General features: G+C 42.3%; 1 protein-coding gene across 23 annotated transcripts in view; it reads left to right on the forward strand.

Annotated features, from left to right (window-relative positions):
- TACC1 (transforming acidic coiled-coil containing protein 1) overlaps window positions 1–19,604 on the forward strand; it is a 124,576-nt gene that overhangs the window by 60,376 nt on the left and 44,596 nt on the right. For 12 of the 23 annotated variants that reach the window (XM_008956124.5, XM_063606741.1, XM_063606748.1 and 9 more), the window contains one exon: window positions 371–486. The exons of 8 other annotated variants lie outside the window; for them this stretch is intronic. In XM_008956124.5, coding sequence (XP_008954372.4) covers window positions 371–486 — 116 coding nt within the window. Of the gene's footprint in view, window positions 1–370; window positions 13,788–19,604 lie in introns of those variants that run through there. 3 more of the 23 variants (XM_063606744.1, XM_063606745.1, XM_063606743.1) reach the window with 3 other exon arrangements.

The following is a 19,604-nucleotide window of genomic DNA, read 5'->3' on the forward strand; positions in this document are numbered from 1 at the left end:
AACTCGGGGGTGGGACCAGTATTAATTGTTAAAGCCTCTGGGAAAGGGCTCTTGTGACAAAAGGAGTCTGTTGGAAAAGCGCATTTTTCAGGTGTCTGAGGGAAGGATGACCTCGAAAATAAATGGTGCTGGAGAAAAGCTCCAGGGAATGGAGGAGCTTTCAGAGAGACAGGATGCCAGCCTGAGAAACCCAAGGAGGGCACTGCTCAGAGACCGCAGTTGCCTCCCGCAGGTCAGACCCTGCTGAGGACCGGTTGGTTGTGAAGTTAGACAAACGTGCTGGACTTTTAGCCTCTGTGAATATGTAGATTTCAAAGGGTGTCGGAAATACCGTTGAAAGTGGTAATTCCTCATTTTTCCTCCTTGGCAGCTCGGATTCTGAAGGTAATTTTGAGACCCCTGAAGCTGAAACCCCGATCCGATCACCTTTCAAGGAGTCCTGTGATCCATCACTCGGATTGGCAGGACCTGGGGCCAAAAGCCAAGGTAAAGAAAAACTTGCATTTTTCCTGCCTGTTTTGTTTTAAAAGTTTTGAAAAATATCAATGAAGGAAGGAAAAAAGTGTAAATTTAGGACCATTTAAGAGGGTTTGACCAAGAAAGAGCTGTTTGAAATCTCCTGGCTTATGTATTTTTAGGGGTGTGGTGATCGAGGCTTTCTCCTCTGAGTAGAGTTTGTGCATTTGCAGTATAAGATTATCATTATCAAACATTCCTACTAGGCCTTTCTCCTCAGCCCCTAAAAAAATATGTATAGTAATGAAGTAGGAAGATCATGTTTATATTTGACTTCACAAATTCCTCAGGCTAAGTTGCTTTCTACTGGGGTGTGGCTGGAGACAAAAATTACAGGTAAGACTTGACTTAATTTTTGATAGGGAGGTTCTTAAGAGGCTTTTTCAGAATCACTCACCTCGCCCACTTCCATGCAGGGATGTGGTGAGAGCCCTTCAGTCTACTTAGGAAAACCTGGCACATGGATTCCCTTCCAGCCCCTCAGAGCCCAGCCCTTCATCTGCAGGAGCTTCCGCTGTCTCAATTAGTAGAAACCTTTTTTGTCACACAGCCAGTTCAGAATAAAATTTCACCTATCCCAACAGAATTCATATGCTTATTTACTAAATAGAGTGCACTGTGATTCAGCAGTGAAGTCCTGCTCTCTCGAGCTAACATTGTGGAGGGAGAACCTGTGAAGTGTTAAGCAAAATATCTATGTCAGCTTGTGTGAAGCACTGTGGAGAAAAATAAAGCAGGGGAAGAGAATAGGGAATATGGAGTGGGGATAGGGAAGGCTGAAGGGGAGTTAGTGGGGGCATTCATGATTAGGTGACTTGAACAGAGACCTGAAGGCAGATTGAGGGAGCAGGCCTTGGAGGTTCCTGAGGTGGGAACCCTTCCAGCAGAAGGAGTAAGGAGTGGCATCTGCAAAGGTCTGACAGCACCAGCCTGCTGCAGGTGAGGCCGTAAGGTGGAGGGTTCATGGTACAGTTTGAGGACCAGCCAGGAGGTCAGTGTGGACTGACTACTCAGAGAGCAGGAGGAGCTGAAGTCAGCGTGGTCAGAGGAGGTCCAGATGCTGCTGCAGTGAGGATTTGATTTTCTTTCTCAGTAAGGTGGAAAGCCACTGGAGGGCATATGCATTTCCAAGGGCTGCCATAACAGAGTAACTTAGCGGCTTACAATAACAGAAATTATTCTCTCACAGTCCTGGATAATTGAAATCAGAACCAGAAGTCTCAAGTCAAGGTGTTGGCAGGGCCTTGCTCTTCTGAAGGCTCCAGGAAGTCTGTCCTTGCCTCTTCTAGCCTCTGCTGGGTGTCTGCAATCCTTTGTGTTCTTTGGCTTGTGGCATCAGAACTCCAGTCTCTGCCTCAACACATGGCCATCTTCTCCCTATGTATCTGTCTTACCGTGCCCTTCCTGTGAGGACACCAGTCGTTGAAGTTAGGGCCCACTCTAATCCAGTTTGACCTCACCTTAACTTGGTAACATCTTCAGAGGTACTATTTCTAGATAAGGTCACATTCATAGGTACTAGGAGTTGGGACTTTAACATATCATTTTGAGAGACATAATTCAGCCCACAACAGAGAGCTTTGAACAGAGGGATTGTGATTCAGCTTCTTTTGTAAAAGGCTCCCTGGGCTGCTGTGTGGAGAAGGGACTCTAGGATGGAAGTCCTTTTTATGTGGTTTCTCTGTTCCAGTATCTGGCACTGTCACCCTGAAGTGGCAGCGCCAGCTTTCAGTTATCTAGCTACCTAAACTTTGCGCTGATTGTGACTTTCTCCTCTCCCTAATAAGTATTTTTATTGCTTAGCAACTTCTTCATAGGTTGCCTAGGGAAGTCAAGTTACTCTGGTAATAGACTGCATGATGGAGCTGGAATTATTGGTAAAATGACATCAGCAAAAGGCTGATTTGGTTTTGCTTTAAATTGATAGCTCCATGCTGTGCTTACCCAGCTGAGAATTCAGCAATACCCTCAACTTGCCCTAGGCTGCATTTTGCCATTGTTCTAGGCAGGGACAACATGGGAATAGGCAAGCTTATATACTGGAGAATTTGTGTGCGACGCATAGCTGTGTAGCACTCTCAGTGATGAAGATAACACTTATTCCTCATAGCTTCCCTTTTCTTCCGTAAAGATTGGCAGATCAGAAGGGAGATTTTGAAGCTTGAAAGAACTATTTGGTGGCCTTTCCATCAAATTTAAATAAAGCTCATAAGACACATGTTAAGGAGCTGTTTGAAAGCCTTTTTGAATTGCCATCAGCTTGGGCGGCCCTTCCTCATCGTTTTGTCAGCTGCTAGACTGATTCATCCCGCCAGATTCTTTGCCAATTGAATAGAGGCCTGGATGACCTAGGCCCCCAAAACCACAGAGACCCAATTGTTTGGTCCTTCCTGTACCAGTGACTCTCACATTTTTTTCATTCTCTCTAAAAGGAAAACTTTTAAATGTTTATGGATCATGAAAGCTCTATGGGGTAGTTCATGAATGCAGACTGTAATTGTAGGGGTGGAGGAGTGTCCAGTCCAGGAAACAACCCTGCATATTATGAAGGCTTTCAGTTTAGGGTCTTTAAACAATAGGATGATTGCTCATCAACCTGGTCGTACCCTGACTTCCAGGGTCCTTGGGTGCAACATCCGGAGCTAGTCCAGAGTACCGCTGATGGCCTTGTCACACATACACAGCAAATGTGCAAAGACAGCCAGAGCGCAGGTCTGCCTGGAGAGGATTTCAGTGGGCAGAAAGCCCTTCAGAGTCATTTCATATTGAAGTTTAATTTCTGAGACTGGATAAGTTCCCTTTCTCCCAAAATTATTGATTGTTTTGTTCCTGGTAAAGATAGTCTTTCATACTTTTGTGGTTCCAAGACATGGTTGGACCGCAGTTATAAATTATATAAGACTAAATCATTCTGGAAGAATGATTTACGAGGAGTTAGTCAGGAGTTGGAGTTGAAATATGTAAAGATTCTGGCTTCCTGGTACATAATGGCCCTCAAACGTGTGGGCTACATTTACCATACCCATGGCTCCTGTGCTGACTTCTGTATAGTTCTTTGAACTCAGGGAAACATCTAAGACTATTTTGAAATGACTTTTCTTATACTGGAACTGCTTTAGGAACTTGCAGTATCTAAACTCTATAATGACTCTTCCTAAGAGTTGTATGCCAGGAGTTAAGTGGTGGATAAGGTTGTAGATTTTTTTTGAAGCCACATATAGAAGCAGGTTTTAGGCTTACTGGTAAAATAAAACTCTAGCTAAAGATATTTCCTGGAAATAACCAGACTGGTAGCTGTAAAGCTTGGGCTGGTCTGTATTTGCTATCTGTCTGTTTTCTCCCACTAAAGTTGTTTAACGCTGCTGCTGTTGTGGTGGTCTTTCTCTTTGCTGGGAAATATATTGGTGAAGAAACATCCTCTAGGAATGGACTTTTGAGGAGGTACAATCTCAAGTTCATCCTCTGTTTTGTTTTGCTTTGAGACAGGATCTATGTCTAGACTGGAGTGCAGTAGTATGATCATAGCTCACTGCAGCCTGCAACTCCTGGGCTCAAATGATCCTCCTGCCTCAGCCTCCTGAGTAGCTGGGACTATAGGCACACACTACCATGCCTGGCTAATTTTTTTGTTTTGTTTTGTTTTTGTTTTGTTTTGTTTTCTGAGATAGAGTCTCACTCTGTTGCCCTGGCTGGAATGCAGTGGTGCGATCTCGGCTCACTGCAAGCTCCGCCTCCTGGGTTCACGCCATTCTTCTGCCTCAGCCTCCCAAGTAGCTAGGACCACAGGCGCCCACCACTACGCCCAGCTAATTTTTTGTATTTTTAGTAGAGACGGGGTTTCACTGTGTTAGCCAGGATGGTCTCGATCTCCTGACCTCGTGATCCGCCTGCCTTGGCCTCCCAAAGTGCTGGGATTACAGGCGTGAGCCACCACGCCTGGCCAGTTTTTTTATTTTTTGTAGAGATAGGGTCTTGCTATGTTGCCTAGGCTGATCTCGAACTCCTGGCCTAAAGGGATTCTCCTGCCTCACCCTCCCAAAGTCCTGGGATTACAGGCGTGAGCTACCATGCCTGGCTTTTGTGTTTGCATGTGTGTTTATGGAGGACTTAGGGGTTGTGGCTTTATGTAGCTGTTTCAGTCACAAAAACTGCAGTGGGTGCCCTCTGCCCCTTGAGTTTCTCCTTCACCAACATAGCCCCCCTTCCCCAAACACACACACCTTTATCTACAGATTGTTACCTCTCTCTGAGAAAGAGAATCTTAATTAGTGTAGAAGCTCTCACATCACCCTTGGAACAACTCGTTAAACCTCTCCAGTTTGATGTGTTAATTAAATGCCTAGGTATTTCAAAGACAAACTGTAGTTCTCTGGACTTTTCCCCAGAATAGAAGAAAAGAGATAAATGGGATCTGTGCACAGATATTTACTGCCTCAGGCCTGTGAGGGAATGCCAAGTTGTTTGTTGACACAATTTTGGTAGTCTCGATCAGAATCAGCAAACTGTGACTCATAGACCAAGCCCTGCCTGTCCTGTTTTTTTGCATGGCCCTGAACAGAAGAATGAGTTTTACATTTTTTGATGGTTTAATGGTGATGTGTGAAAATAATGTGAAATCCAAATTTCAGGGCCCATCAATGGTCACACGATTATGTGAATTTACTAAAAACCATTGCATCATATATTTTAAAGGGTGGACTGTATGGTTTGTGAATTATATCTCAATAAAGTAGTTCTTAAAAAAAAACAAAACAAAATTTCAGGGCCCATCAAGTTATATATATATGAAATATATATTTTGGTAGATATGGGATCTTGCTATGTTGCCCAGGCTGATCTTGAGCTCCAGGGCTCAAGTAAGTGATCCTCCCACCTCAGCCTCCCAAAATGCTGGGATTTCAGGTTTGAACCACCACTGTCATCCCCATAAATAGTTATTGGAATACAGCCATACTCATTCATTCATGTATTGTCTATGGCTGCTTTTGCTCTATAATAGCTGGGTTGAGTACTTGGAACAGAGACCAAATGTCTGGCAAAAGTCTAACATATTTACTATCTTGTACAGAAAAAAAATGTCAACCTACATCTATACTTATTACAATTTCAGTAAAAATACAGAGTTTAAGTAATTTGGGAAAATGGCTTTAAGAATGAAAAGGTGCAAGGTTATACCTGCTGAACAAATGAACTGTGGGCGTGAGGTGCCATTAGTCTAGGCCTGCATGTTCAGGGAAGGCCCAGGGGAGAGCCTGATGTGGCCTGGCTATTTGTCATCTTTGCAAAGGGGAAGTGATGTAATTGGTCTGCAATGAACTTGATTTTCAATTGACTCAAAGATCTAAGGAGGAATAAAAATTATTTAAAAAGGAAATTAGGGAAGAATGGGGAGAATATTGGAATCATTTAATAGAAGTACAAACACATAGGCTTTTAACTTTTGCCCATTAAATTTTTTTTAACATTTTATTTTCTTAAATTTTTAAAAAAAAAAATAGTGATGGGGTTTCACTGTGTTGCCCAGGCTGGTCTCGAACTCCTGGGCTCAAGTGATCCTCCCACCTTGGCCTCCCAAAGTGTTGGGGTTACAGGCATGAGCCAGCCTCACCCAACCCATTAAATGTCTTTAATGTAACTTCGGGTGTATGAGAATTTGTAAGTTGACTGTGCAGATCTCTTAAAAGGTTGATATGGTGTATTTTTAGAATGTTTTAGACTGCACGTGTGTGTGTGTTTGTGTGTGTGTGCGTGCTATAGAAAACACAGCATGGAAACCTTGTTAAAATCAGAGGCTTTGATTTTTTATTCTAAAGCTTTGAGTTATATGTTTAATCAGATACTATGTGAAAAATTTTCATTAGGTACATATTGAAGTGTTCCATTCAAGTCTACAAGTATATCCTCCTAAGGATTTAGTTTAACGTCCTTTCCCTGCTCCAACAAGGGAATGCTTTATTAGAGTTTCCTAGAAATAATGGGACTAATTAGGACCTTTCATATTACCTAGTCCAGCAGTCCAACCCATGTGGCTCCTTCAACAGCATCACAGCCTAATGCTTTTAATTTAATTTTAAATTTTTAATGTTTTGCTGTGATTGCCTCTTCCACAGTTTGATTTTTTTGTACTGTATAATTCCATGTTAAGGTATTTAAAGCTTGAAAATCTTAGCATGATATAGCTACTTTGTTTTTTCATGTATTTTTAGCTCTGAAGTTGGAGATTCCAACCAGCTAATAAATGAGATCAGAATCATGTGTTTTTTTGTTGTTGTTGCTCTATCACAATGTAAATGTGCCCCTAGGAAGCACCTCTGCTTCTATATGGTGCCTTACCCAAGGGAGTGTCTTCCTGGGGAAAAAAGTGTAGTTTTTCCAGCAGAAACTTGTGAGAGTGCAGAACCACAGAGGAGCAACAGTGTCTGAATAAAAAATTCCAGGGCAGGGAAGCAAAGTCTACCTGCAGAAAGGAAAGATTTTAGTAACTATCAAATCACAATTTTTCTTTTAAGATGAGTGACAAAATCAAGACCTTGCACTCCCCCATTTTGGGCTTACCCAAGCATCGAATAAAGCAGTAGAACTTACTTTGGTACTTGCGGGTGGCAGAGACACTTTCTACCTGTGTATGTGTTTTGGGAGCCGGCAGTCCTTCTAAAATTATATTGCTGCCATGTAATGTCCCACCTACAAAATGGATGTGGCCTAAAGCCATTTAAACATTTAAATGAAAGAGCAGTTGCAGTGTCTTTTTCAGGTTACCAGTTATACTGCCCAGAGGAAATCTTGGAGGGTATAAACCATTTTGTCACACTCTCCTAAATCCAGAGTAGTGATGGGAGATCATGGTTTATCCACCCAAAACAACCCTCTCAGTGGAGATTTCATAACCAAGGTTGCTAAATTGCCTGGTGACTATTAAATCTGGGCTTAGAAAGGCTTTGCTACTTGTGAGTTCAAGATCTCACCCTCACCTTTGCATGTACATGACCTAATTTTATGAGTTCAAACAAACATGATTAGATCCCCAGGGTTTAGATTGATGATGGCCAGACTCACAAGGGAATAATAATAATGGCATGGAGTATTTTATTAATTCACAAATGAAAAATGTATCTTGACAGTTTGGCAGATGCAGATACTCTCCTAGCCAGTCGAGGACCCTCTTTCTTATATCATAGCTGGAAATATGACAATAAATGATTGATCTCCAGCTTTCCCATTACAATATTCCCACCTAGCAGATCACCAGCTATCTGTTTCAGCTGTATTTATTTATTAGATGTGTTGGGAACAAGTAATCTTTGTTTGCAGCATCTTGTTTGATTTTTATGACCATGATTCTGCGAGATAGGACACAAGTGATTTCCATTTCACAGATTGGGAAATTGAGGCCAGAGCCTTTACTGCTAGTAGTGGACCTGGGTTTTGAATTCAGCTTTTAAGATTGCAGATCCAGAGCTCTTTGGAACATATTATACAGCTTTTTTCTCCAGGAAATTTGTGAATCCCTCTCTGTTGTTCACTATCTGAAGAGAAGACATATCAGAGGAAATAAAGGGTCTTAAAATGTTGCCAGAGCAGGGTGTGTGATGGGGGAAAGCATCGTCTTAAGTATCCTGTCATGTGATAGTAGTTTAAAAAATCAAAAAATACATCTTCCACATGTGTGAACTTGGCACATATTATTCTGAAGTATGAAATGTATTTTAGGAAGTTGAAACATCAGAAGTTTGGAAGCTTGCAACATGATTTAGATATAAATTAATAGTCAAGCAAAAATCATCACTGGATAAGCAGTGCAGTGGGATTGAAAACATTTTGCTTCCTCAATGCCTAGCTTCAGCTCATCAGTGAAAAATAAAGAAGGAGTAGACAAATTCAGTACTAGCCTTTGCATTCTGTCTCCACCTGAGTCATGCATGGTTGAGAAGAGGCAGGTGTGTGGAGGTGTGTGCAGCTGCCAGGGGCTCTGCGCCTGTTTTATGGTAGATAGAGGAGTTTTTAAGAGGCGTTTGTTGGTGATCTCTGGCTGCATAACAAATTACTCCAAAACTGAAAACAATGAACATCTCACATAGTCTTTGTAGTTGGGAAATTTGGGAGCTGGGTGGTGTGGCTCAGGTCACTTTTGAGAATGCTGTCAAGATGTCGGCTGGGACTGCAGTTGTTTAAAGACTTGACTGAGGCTCAAGAATCCTCTCCTAAGGCGGCTTACTCATTTGCCTGGGCTGTGAGTGCTGGCTGTTGGTGGGAGGCTGCAGTCCTCACCATGTGGACCACTGCTGGGTTGCTTGAGTATCCTCACAGCATGGCAGCTGGCTGCCCCAGAGTGAGTGATCCAAGAGGAAGCAAGATAGAAACTGCAGAGTCTTCTGTGACTTAGCCTCAAAAGTCACACTTATTTCCACAGTATCCTTTTGGTTACACAGGTCAGTCCAAGGGCATGTGTACCAGGAGGTGAGACATATAGGGGCCGTCTTGGAGGCTGGCTACCACAAGGCCCTTTTCCACTTTTTAAAAAACTTGCATGAAAGGATATACAAGGGTATACATTCTTAGATGGCAAAGCTTTTCCCATTGCTTTCTTCCTTTGGCGTCTCTTCACTATGCCCTTCCCAACCCCACTCCTTCTTGCTGCCCTCTTTCTTAAACAGGAGCAGAACTGGCTGAAGAAATTATATAGCCGCCTATTGGCTTGTGGTCCTGCCATGGATGTGTCTCATGCACCCAGCATGCTGGCTGAGATTGCTCTGTCTGGAGGCCCCTCTCTTGCTGAACATTCCTCCCTCTTCTTCTTTATCCAGCATCAGCTTCTCAGCTCCATGTGGGTGGTTGCTACTTTGTGAGAGAGGCAGTTGGTATTTTGAATTTTCCAGTAATTATTTCTGAAGAGATGCACATTATGGTTGTTTGGCAGCAACAGATTGAAGTTACACAATCCCAGATCTCTGCACAGGAGCCCCATCTGTTAGCACGTGCTCTTTCCCCCCTTGCTCTTCCTGCCAGAATAGGTTGGGGATGGGGGAGAAGTTTCGTGGGGAGGGCCTTCTATGATTTCTGTCTGTGGAAGGGGATTTCTACTCTGTCTAAAATATAACCTCAAACAAATCCAGATGGTTCCAGAACCCATGGGCATCTCATGAGTGAGAAGAGAAGACACATTCATTGCTGGATTGGCTTCTCTGGAGGAGGCTTTGGCTTCCTGGTGGGTGGACACTTCCTGATAAGCAAGTCCCATCCTCTTACCTTATAATCTTGGCCTTTAGAGATACGGTTTGGGTCTCTTTTTATTTTTCTTCTTTTTTTTTTTTTAGAGACAGGGTCTTGCTGTGTTGCCCAGGCGGGAGTGTGGTGGTACAATCATAGCTCACTGCAGCCTCAACTCCCAGTCTTAAGGGATCCTCCTGACTCAGCCTCCCAAGTAGCTGGGACTACAGGCGTGTACCACTACACCTGGCTTGGGTGTCTTTTTAAATAAAATAGCATAAAGTGCTGTTTTGGAAATTTGAAGTGCTTTCTTCATCCTTAGTACAAACTTTTTTCAGTTTACCAAGTGGTTTTCCAGATTATTCTTTACCTGTAGAGTCTTAGGTTTTAGGGGGAGCCTCTCTCAGGAGTTAGAAGCTTATCTCAGGAGAACAGCAGTGTAGCTGGTGCCCTGTCTCTTAAAAAAGCAATGAAATTTGCCCTACTGTGACTTCTGGGTAATGTTTTTGTTTGGTGGTTTTTTGGAGGTTAGGAAGGGGTTTAAACAGGTAGTTTGTTGTCTGGGTTCTGCCTGTGTGTGTGTGTGTGTGTGTGTGTGTGTGTGTGTGTGTGTGTGTGTATGTGTGTATGTGTATTTTTCTGCTTTGGTTGGTGAGACAGCTTAAAACTATGATGTACCTAAGAGGATGGTCTGCCTTGACTCACCCACTCAGAATCCCGCTGACCCACCCCTCTCCCATGCTTCCGGGGATCCTGGGCCCCAGCAGTTGTTGGGGAAATGTGAGCTATGCAGCCCATACCCTTAGATTCTATCCCGCATTCCTGGAAAAGGGCCTATTGTACGGTTGTTCCAACCCTGGACAATAAATTGTGTACTTCTCCATTTTAAGGCTGATGACTAAGTGAGAACGAACATATATAAAATACACTTCAACTTTGGAGGAATCAGAGAGACTGGGAACCCAAAGACATGAAACTGGGGGAAAAAAACCACTCAGATTTTGGACTTTTAGCATTAATGCTAATATACATCTGATTAACAGTCTCCTCAGGGCAGACCACTTGAGCAGAAAGGGTTGGTGCCAGAATCGCGCTTGTTTCCCTCCTGAAGCCCTTGATTCAGTGTGGGGGAGGAGGGCTGGGAGGGCAAGACCAAGGCACGGAAAGGAGGAGTGGGACCTTCAGGGCAAAGGGCCAAGGGAAGAGCTATGCCAAGCCATCCCCCAGCCGTTAGCCTAGAGCTGAGCTGCGGCATCACTGAACAATTAGCTAGGCCTTCTCAGTATGCGACAGATGAGGTGAGGAGGAGTCCTTTATGTATCAGACACTTGCCCTGCAGTGGGCACTGATTGAGCATCAGCTCTGTCTTGGACGCTCAGTTTCTGCTCCCAGGGATACAAAGAGTAAGGCCCCTGTGGGGCTCCGAGTCTGGAGGGAGCTAGCCCTGTCCTGTTTCCCAGACCTCTTGGCCGCCTTGGCATCCCAAGAAGTTTTAGCAGCAAAAGATAGGGAATTTGTGAGGGAAGAAATTCCCCCGCAAATCTGGAGGTCAAATGTTAAAAGGAAGAAGGCAAATGTTAAAAGTTAGAATTTTAAAAATCCCCCTGCCCACAAAGTAAAAAAAGCCTTTTGGGCTTAACAATTATAACTCTAGGATGTTTCATATACCATACTTGGCTACATCTGTTGTGGAAAAGAGGGATGATGTCATTTTTTTCACCTCTTTCTGTAAATAGAGTTTATGTAGCACATGTGGGCTTCCTCAAGAGAAATTTAAAACCCCAAATTGATGGGATGGTGAGACCTACCACCTCTCTCAAGCATGTGTCTCTCCAAGTGACACACATAAGACACTATTTAAAGCATGTACTTTGGATGTGTGTGCTGGCTCACTCCTGTAATCCCAGCACTTTGGGAGGCCAAAGCAGGAGGATTGCTTGAGACCAGCCTGGGCAACAAAATGAGACCCCGACTCTACCAAAAACAAACAAACAAAAAATTAGCAGGGCATGATGGCGTGTGCCTTTAGTCCCAGCTGCTCAGAAGGCTAAGGTGGGAGGATCACTTGAGCTTGGGAGGTTGAGGCTCCAGTGAGCCGTAATCGCCCCACTGTACTCCAGCCTGGACAACAGAGCAAATCTGTGTGGTACAGTTGAACATTTTATTAGAAATCACAGGACATTCCTCCTGCTCCATTTCCCTCGGGTCTGAGTCTCCATGTTCTTTTTTAAAAATAGTTTTATTGAGATATAGTTTACCTGCCATACGATTCACCATTTAAAAGCTTTATGATAGTTTTTAATTTATTGACAGAGTTGTACAACTATTATCTCAATTTAATTTTTAGAACATTTTATCACCCCCAAAGGAAACCCTATACCCATTAGGTGTCACACTCCATTCCTCTTCCTTCCCACCTCCAGTCCTAGGTAACTGATGATCTAGTTTGTGTCTCAATAGATTTGATTATCTAAACGTTTCATGTAAGTGGAATCGTAGAATATGTAGTCTTGTATGACTGAATCAGTTCACTAACCATGTTTTCAAGGTTCAGCTATGTTGTAGCAAGTATCAGGACTTTATTCCTTTTTTATTGTTGAACAATACCCCATTTTATTGATATACTATATTTTATTTACCCGTTTATTGGTTGACGGACATTTGGGTTATTTACACTTTTGGCTATGATGAATAATGCTGCTATGAACATTCACATTCATGGATTTATGTTTTCATTTCTCGGGTATATACCTAGGAGTAGAATTGCTAGGCCATATGGTAACTTCATGTCAAACATTTTGAGGTACTGCCAAACTTTTTCAAACTGGCTGCACTATTTTACATTTCTGCCAGTAGTATTTGAGCGTTTCAATTTCTCCATATCCTCTCCAACACTTCTTATTGTCTGTCTGTTTGGTTATAGCCATCCCAGTAGGTGTGGAGTAGTTTTGATTTGCCTTTGGTTTTCATTTGCATTTCCCTAATGGCTGATGATACTGAGCAACTTTTCATGTAGCTATTGGGTATTTGTATATATTCTTTAGAGAAATGTCTATTCAGATTCTTTCTCCACTTTTTAATTAGGTTATTTATCTTTTTTATCACTAAGTTATATATTCTAGATGCAAATTCCTTATTAGATATGTGACTAAATATTTTCTTCCATTGTCTTTTCATTTCTTGATGGTGTCATTTGAAGTGCAAAAGTTCTTAATTTTGATAACGTTCAGTTTACTTGTTTTGTCTCTTATGCCTTGATGTCGTGTATAAGAAGATTTTGCCTAACCCACAATCACAAAGATTTACTTCTTTGTTTTAACAGTTTTATAGTTTGAGCTCTTACATTTAGATTTGTGATCCATTTTGAGTCTGTTTCTGCATATGGTGTAAGGGAGTAGTCTAGCTTCATTCTTTTGCATGTGGATATCCAGTTGTCCCAGCACCATTTGTCAAAAAGACTATTCTTTTCCCTATTCAATTAACTTTGCACCCTTGTCAAAAATCAGTTGGCCATAGGTACAAGTATTGATTTGTAAACTCTTAATTTTGTTTCTCTGATCTATATGTCTCTCGTTATGCTGGTACCACCACACTGTCTTGATTACTATAGCTTTGTAGTAAGTTTTGAAATCAAGAAGTATGAGGCCTCCAAATTTGTTCATTTTTTCAAGATTGTTTTAGCTATTCTGAGTCCATTGCATTTCTATATGAATTTTAGAATCAGTCTGTTAATTTTTGCAAAGAAGGCAGCTGGGATTTTGATATGGATTGTATTCAATCTGTAAATAAATTTGGGAAGTATTGCTGTCTTAACAATATTAAATCTTCCAATTCATGAACATGGGGTGTCTTCCATTTATTTAGGTTTTCTTTAATTGCTTCAAGCAATGTTTTTTGTTGTTGTTGTTTGTTTGTTTTTTGAGACATGGTCTTGCTGTGTCACCCAAGCTGGATTAAAGTGATGCAAGCATGGCTCACTGCAGCCTCAACCTCCTGGGCTTAGACAGTCCTCCTGCCCAGCCTCCCTAGTAGCTGGAATCACAGGCGCATGCCACCACGACCAGGTAATTTTTAAATTATTTGTAGAGAGAGGGTTTCCCTATGGTGCCCAGGCTGGTTTCCAACTCCTGAGCTTAAGTCATCCTCCTGTCTGCTGCTCCCAAAGTGCTAAGATTACAGGTGTGAGCCACTGCTCCTGGCCTTGCAGTTCTTATAGTATAAGTTGTCTCAGTCCGTTTTGTATTGCTGTAAAGCAGGGGTCCCCAACCCCTGGGCCTATTAGGAATGGGCCACACAGCAAGAGGTGAGCAGCAGGGTGAACGAGCATTACTGCCTGAGCTCCACCTCCTCTCAGATCAGCGATGGCATTAGATTCTCATAGGAGTGCGAACCCTGTTGTGAAAGGCACATACCGGGGATCTAGGTTTTGTACGCCTTGTGAGAATCTAATGCCTGATGATCTGAGCTGGAACAGTTTTATCCCAAAACCATACCCCTACCTCCCATCTCCCCGGTCCATGGAAAAATTGTCTTCCATGAAACCGGTCCCTGGTGCCAAAAAGGTTGGGGACCACTGCTGTAAAGGAATACCTGAGGCTGGGTAATTCTAAAGAAAAAAGGTTTATTTGGCTCACAATTCTATAGGCTGTAGAAGAAGCATGGCACAGGCATCAGTTTCTGGTGAGGGCATCAGGGAGCTTCCAATTATGGCAGAAGGCAAAGGTGGAGCAGGTGTGTCACATGGTGAGAGAGGAGAAGGAGAAAGAGAGAAAGAGAAAAGGAGGCGCTGGGCTCTTTAATAATCAGATCTGAGGAGAACTAATAGAATGAGAACTCACTCATTACCTTCAGGACAGCAACAAGCCGTTCATGAGGGAACCACCCCCGTGACCCAGACACCTCCCACTAGGCCTCACCTACAACACTGGGAATCAAATTGTAACATGAGATTTGCAGGGGACAAATATCCGAACTACATCAACATCTCATATTTCTTTTGTTAAATTATTTCCTAAATATTTTGTTTTTTGATACTGTTATAAATGGAATTGTTTTCTTAATTTTTTTTGGAATTTTCATTGCAAGTGTGTAGAAATACAATTGATTTTTACACATTGATCTTGCATCCTATAGCCTTGTTGGTTTCATTTATAGTTTTTTGGTGGATTCCGTAGGACTTTCTATATGAAAGATTATGTCATCTGCAAATAGAGATAGTTTTACTTCCTTTCCAATAGGGATACCTTTTATTTCTTTTCTTGCCAGTTACCTTGGTTAGAACTTGTAGAACAGTGTTGAGTAGAAGTCGCAAGAGCTGACATTTTTGTCTCGTTCTTGACCTTAGGATGAAAACATTCAGTCTTTTATCATTAAGTATGACGTCAGCTGTGAGTTTTTCATAAATGCCCTTTATTGAGGAAGTTCTCTTCTAGTCCTAGTTTGCTTAGTGTTTTTATCATAAAAGAGTGTTGGATTTTGTCAAATGCTTTTTCTGTGTGTATTGAGATGCTCATGTGTGTTTTGTCCTCTGTTCTGTTGATTGTTGTGTATTATATTAATTGATTTTCAGATGTTAAAGCAACCTTGCATTCCTGGGATAGATCCTGTTTGTTTGTGGTGTATAATCCTTTTTATGTGTTGCTGGATTTGGTTTACTAGTATTCTGTTGAGGATTTTTGCATCTATATTCAATAAAAGATGCTGGTCTGTAGTGTTTTTTTCCCCCTTGTGATGCCTTTGTTTGGTTTTGGCACCAGAGTAATATTGGCGTGATGGAATGAGTTGGAAAGTGCTTCTTCCCTCAGTATTTTTTGGAAAAGTTTACAAGCAATTGGTATTAATTCTTTAAATGTTTGGTAGAATTCATCAGTCTGGTCCAGGTCTTTTCTTTGGAGGAAGTTTTAAATTTACCAGTTTAATCTCTGCCTGTTTTAGATTCATTCAGATTTTCTGTTTCCTCTTGAGTTGGTTTCAGTAGTTTGTGTCTTTCTTGGAATTGATCTATTTTATCGAAATAGTCTAATTTGTTAGCTTACAGTTACTTATAGTATTTTTTCTTATTTTTTAATGGCATTAATAAGCCTTACTGTGCCTTTTACACAGGGTTGATTTGAGGATCAAGTTAGGTAATGTTTATGGAAGTGCTTTGAAGGCTATATAAGTATGAAGTATTTTATTTGTTCTAAATTTTTAATTATAGGAAAACAGTTGTTCTAGAACAAATTTTCATTAAATTTCTTTGCATTTTTCACACTCAATGTCAAGAGTAGCCCACTGTTAGCACTGTTGCAATTTTTTTTTTTTTTTTTTTGAGACGGAATTTCGCTCTTGTCGCCCAGGCTGAGTTCAGTGGCGCCATCTTGGCTCACTGCAACCTCCGCCTCCTGGGTTCAAGCAATTATCGTGCCTCAGCCTCCCAAGTAGCTGGGATTACAGGCACCTGCCACCATGCCTGGCTAATTTTTTGTATTTTTAGTAGAGATGGGGTTTTGCCATGTTGGCCAGCCTGGTCTCAAACTCCTGACCTCAGGTGATCCACCAACCTCGGCCTCCCAAAGTGCTGGGATTACAGGCGTGAGCCACTGTGCCTGGCCTGTTGCAATTTTTTATTTTTCAGATGGGTTCTCACTCTTTTTCCCAGCCTGGAGTGCAGTGGCACTATCACAGCTCACTGCAGCCTCAACCTCCTAGGCTTAAGTGATCCTCCTGCCTCAGCCTCCTGGGTAGCTAGGACTGCAGGCAAACACCACTGTACTCAGCTAATTTTTAATTTTTTTGTAGAATCAGGGTCTCCCTATGTTGTCCAGGCTGGTCTCAAACTCCTGGGCCCAAGTGATCCCCCCTACTTAGCCTCCCAACTGTCTACAGTTTATGAAGTTAACATTTGTGATTTGCTCCTCTTTTGTGAGTTGCACTTGAGGGGAGAGATTATTGCCCTTGTTACCAAAGGAATATGAACTAAGATTGAGTTGAAAGGGCAATTAAAGTGATTTTTCGACCTATTTCCCTATTTCTTGAGAGATAGCAGAACATAGATCCTATAGTATCAGGCTCAAAGGGCATCAGTGCCCCATTAGAAAGTCATCTTTGGGCTCTGACCCATTTGTTCCTGGGTAGCATTGAGAGCAGCTGTTTCCTTTCCTCCCTGAGGAATCGCTGAGCGTGGTCTATTCTTTGGCTTCCTAACCTCTCTCATAGCCCATACCTTAGATGAATTATTTGCATTCCCACCTCTTCCCAGCTTACTTCTAAGTCAATAATAAAGGTCCTTTAAAAATACAAATCAGTTGGCTTTCAAAAATAAAGCATCATTTTTTCTAGAGCTTTCTTCTTTTGCTGAATACGAAAACAAATGTAAAAAGGAAGTAACTCATTGAGAAAGGGAAGCTGGTGACACAGGAAATGACTCCTTTAAAAGCAGAAGTCCAGCTGCAGGGTTTTCTGTGCAAATGTGTTGTGGGCCTTGAGGTGGCATTCTTATGAGGCGGTGGTAGGGCTTTCCCCTGATTCAGTACTCAGCTGGTCTCAAGGGGCTTTGAGTGTGGCTTTTGCCTCCTTAACTGGATGCTGAATAGGCTCCTTGCACTTATTTTGGGACTCCGTTGTGCCTGTGCCCAGCACAGGGTGTGCTGCTGGTGGTAAGGACCTGTGCTTGTTTGGTTGGTTGGTTGGTTGGTTGGTGATCTGAGAAGATAACTCTGTGGTTCAATTTTAGGGCTTCAGGTCCTGGCAAAACTGCCAGTTTAAATGAATTACAGAGTGCCGACATTGAACATCTGGTTTGGATCTTTATTAGAATTTCTTAATACTATGGCTTACAGTCAATTGCTTTTATATGTTTGTAAAATTTCACCATTAGTGCTGAGCCTTCCAAATTTGTGGCATCCTTTGTGTGTCTTATGTGGCCCTTAGTGGCAGAGACGCACACTTGGGGCTTGAATTCAGCAATCTAGGCCACTGCCTTGGTAACCAGGGCTTCTATTCTCTAGTTGTCAGAGGCTTGCTTAGTATAAGACATATTGCAACCTGGGCAGTTGTGTGAAGCTGTGAGGTCACCTCCACTAATGAGGACAGAGTAGAGGAGCGAGGGGATAATTCTATCTGTTTGAGATACCTGGCCCCAGTGTGGTCGTGTGGGTTCCCTGTCTGACTTCTGGGTGCTCGGAAGCATGGCCCCGGGGGTCTGTAGAGACATGCCATCTGCTTCCATCCTGGCTCCATGCCTGCCTGCTCTCAGTGGTGTGACAGTACAGAGCAATGACCTTGACTCCGTCATGCCATCAGCAGGAACCCTGGAGCCCTTCCTTGGTTTATGGTCCACTTGGGTTTTCTCAGGTTCATCCTGTGAATGAAGAGAAATTAGATGAACGAAGATAGCTCTAGAATTAATTGAGGGGGAGCTCTCTAGCATGATTGAGTCATGGTCTGCCTGTGTGTGTGTGTGTATATGTGTGTGTGTGTGTGTGTGTGAGAGAGAGAGAGAGAGAAAGAGAGAGAGGGAGAGAGAGAGAAAATAAATTCCATCCCTCTGTCTTGGGAGGAGAAACAGGGATGGGGCTGGCTAGGTTGAGGATGGGAGTCCTGTGATGAAATGGAAGCAGAGGAGAAGTGGGTAGAAGGGGACTTGGTTTTGGGTAAGAAGATATTTTTGTGCTTACTAAGAAGGATTCTAGGCCTGTATTCTTACTGCTCAGTAGACTGTGTTCATGTATCAGTGGCTAACCTGTACTTGTGGAATATGCGGTTCTCTTCTATACCAGTTCTCTGATTCTCCAGCCCCAGCTGGGTTTTCAAAAACTCAGTTCTATTCTGATACTTACTTCCTCGAGTTAGCCTCAGACTCCACAGGCTTAAGGGCTCAATCTCACAAAACTGCTCTCGCTTCAGATGCCAATTGCAAGTCCCAGATCCCAGTCACCTGCACTTCTGTCTGACTTGGCTACAAATTTTGGAGTTTTCATACCCTCGCCCACGTTTGATAATTCATTAGAATAACTCCGAGAATTCAGGAAAATGCTAAAGTTTACTGGTTTGTTATAAAGGATACAACTCAGAAATAGCCACATGGAAGAGCTGGGTGTAAGGAGTGTGCAGAGCTTCCATGCCCTCTCTGGGAATGCCATTCTCCATGCACATCTAAGCGTTTGCCAGCCCAGAAGCTCTCTGAAGCTCATACTTCGAGAGTTTTTATAACTTGGTCTTCAGCCCCCTTCCCTTCCCCAGAGATGGAGGTGGAGAGGGCTGAAAATTCCCATCTTCTAATCATGCATTTGGTCTTTCTGGTCGTCAGCCCCCATCCTGAAGCCACTTGGATATGAGATATTGTTTATGTGTTTTGAGGTCAGAAAGAGAGCCAGCGTGTGTATGTGAGAATACAGGAGACTTGTCCAAATTCTGGCAGCTTTCTCAATTATATGTCAGCTGTCTAGAAACCCGTAAAAAGGGCTGTCTATCTAAAGGAGAGGAAGTGGTGGACAAATCTGAAAGGAGCTCTTAGACAATGTTTTGCCATACAGTTAAAATCTGGAAGGGAAAAGTCAAGCATAGCTGAGAATAATGCCAAATCTGAAGTGTTAATGCACATTGTTTTCCAAGTGGTTGCTGTTTTATCTCATCTTAAATGAGATTCTACATGTAAAAGCAGCTAACCAGTTGATTCTCAGTATGTTAGTTGAATATACTTCTCTGAAGTTTCAAAAATATTTTGTGATAACATTTCCCCTCTTCTAAGACTTTCAAGTTTTTTCGTAGATTTGAATTTTAACCCAGTATATTTTCAACATAACAGAGTACAAACTAGAATATTAAGCTGTTTCCCTCAATCCTTAAAATTTTTCATTCCATACCTTTTCTTTTAAAAATACAGAGAGGGAGAGAACTCT

This window comes from Pan paniscus, chromosome 7, assembly GCF_029289425.2.
Source record: "Pan paniscus chromosome 7, NHGRI_mPanPan1-v2.0_pri, whole genome shotgun sequence".
Classification (NCBI taxonomy): Eukaryota; Metazoa; Chordata; class Mammalia; order Primates; family Hominidae; genus Pan; species Pan paniscus.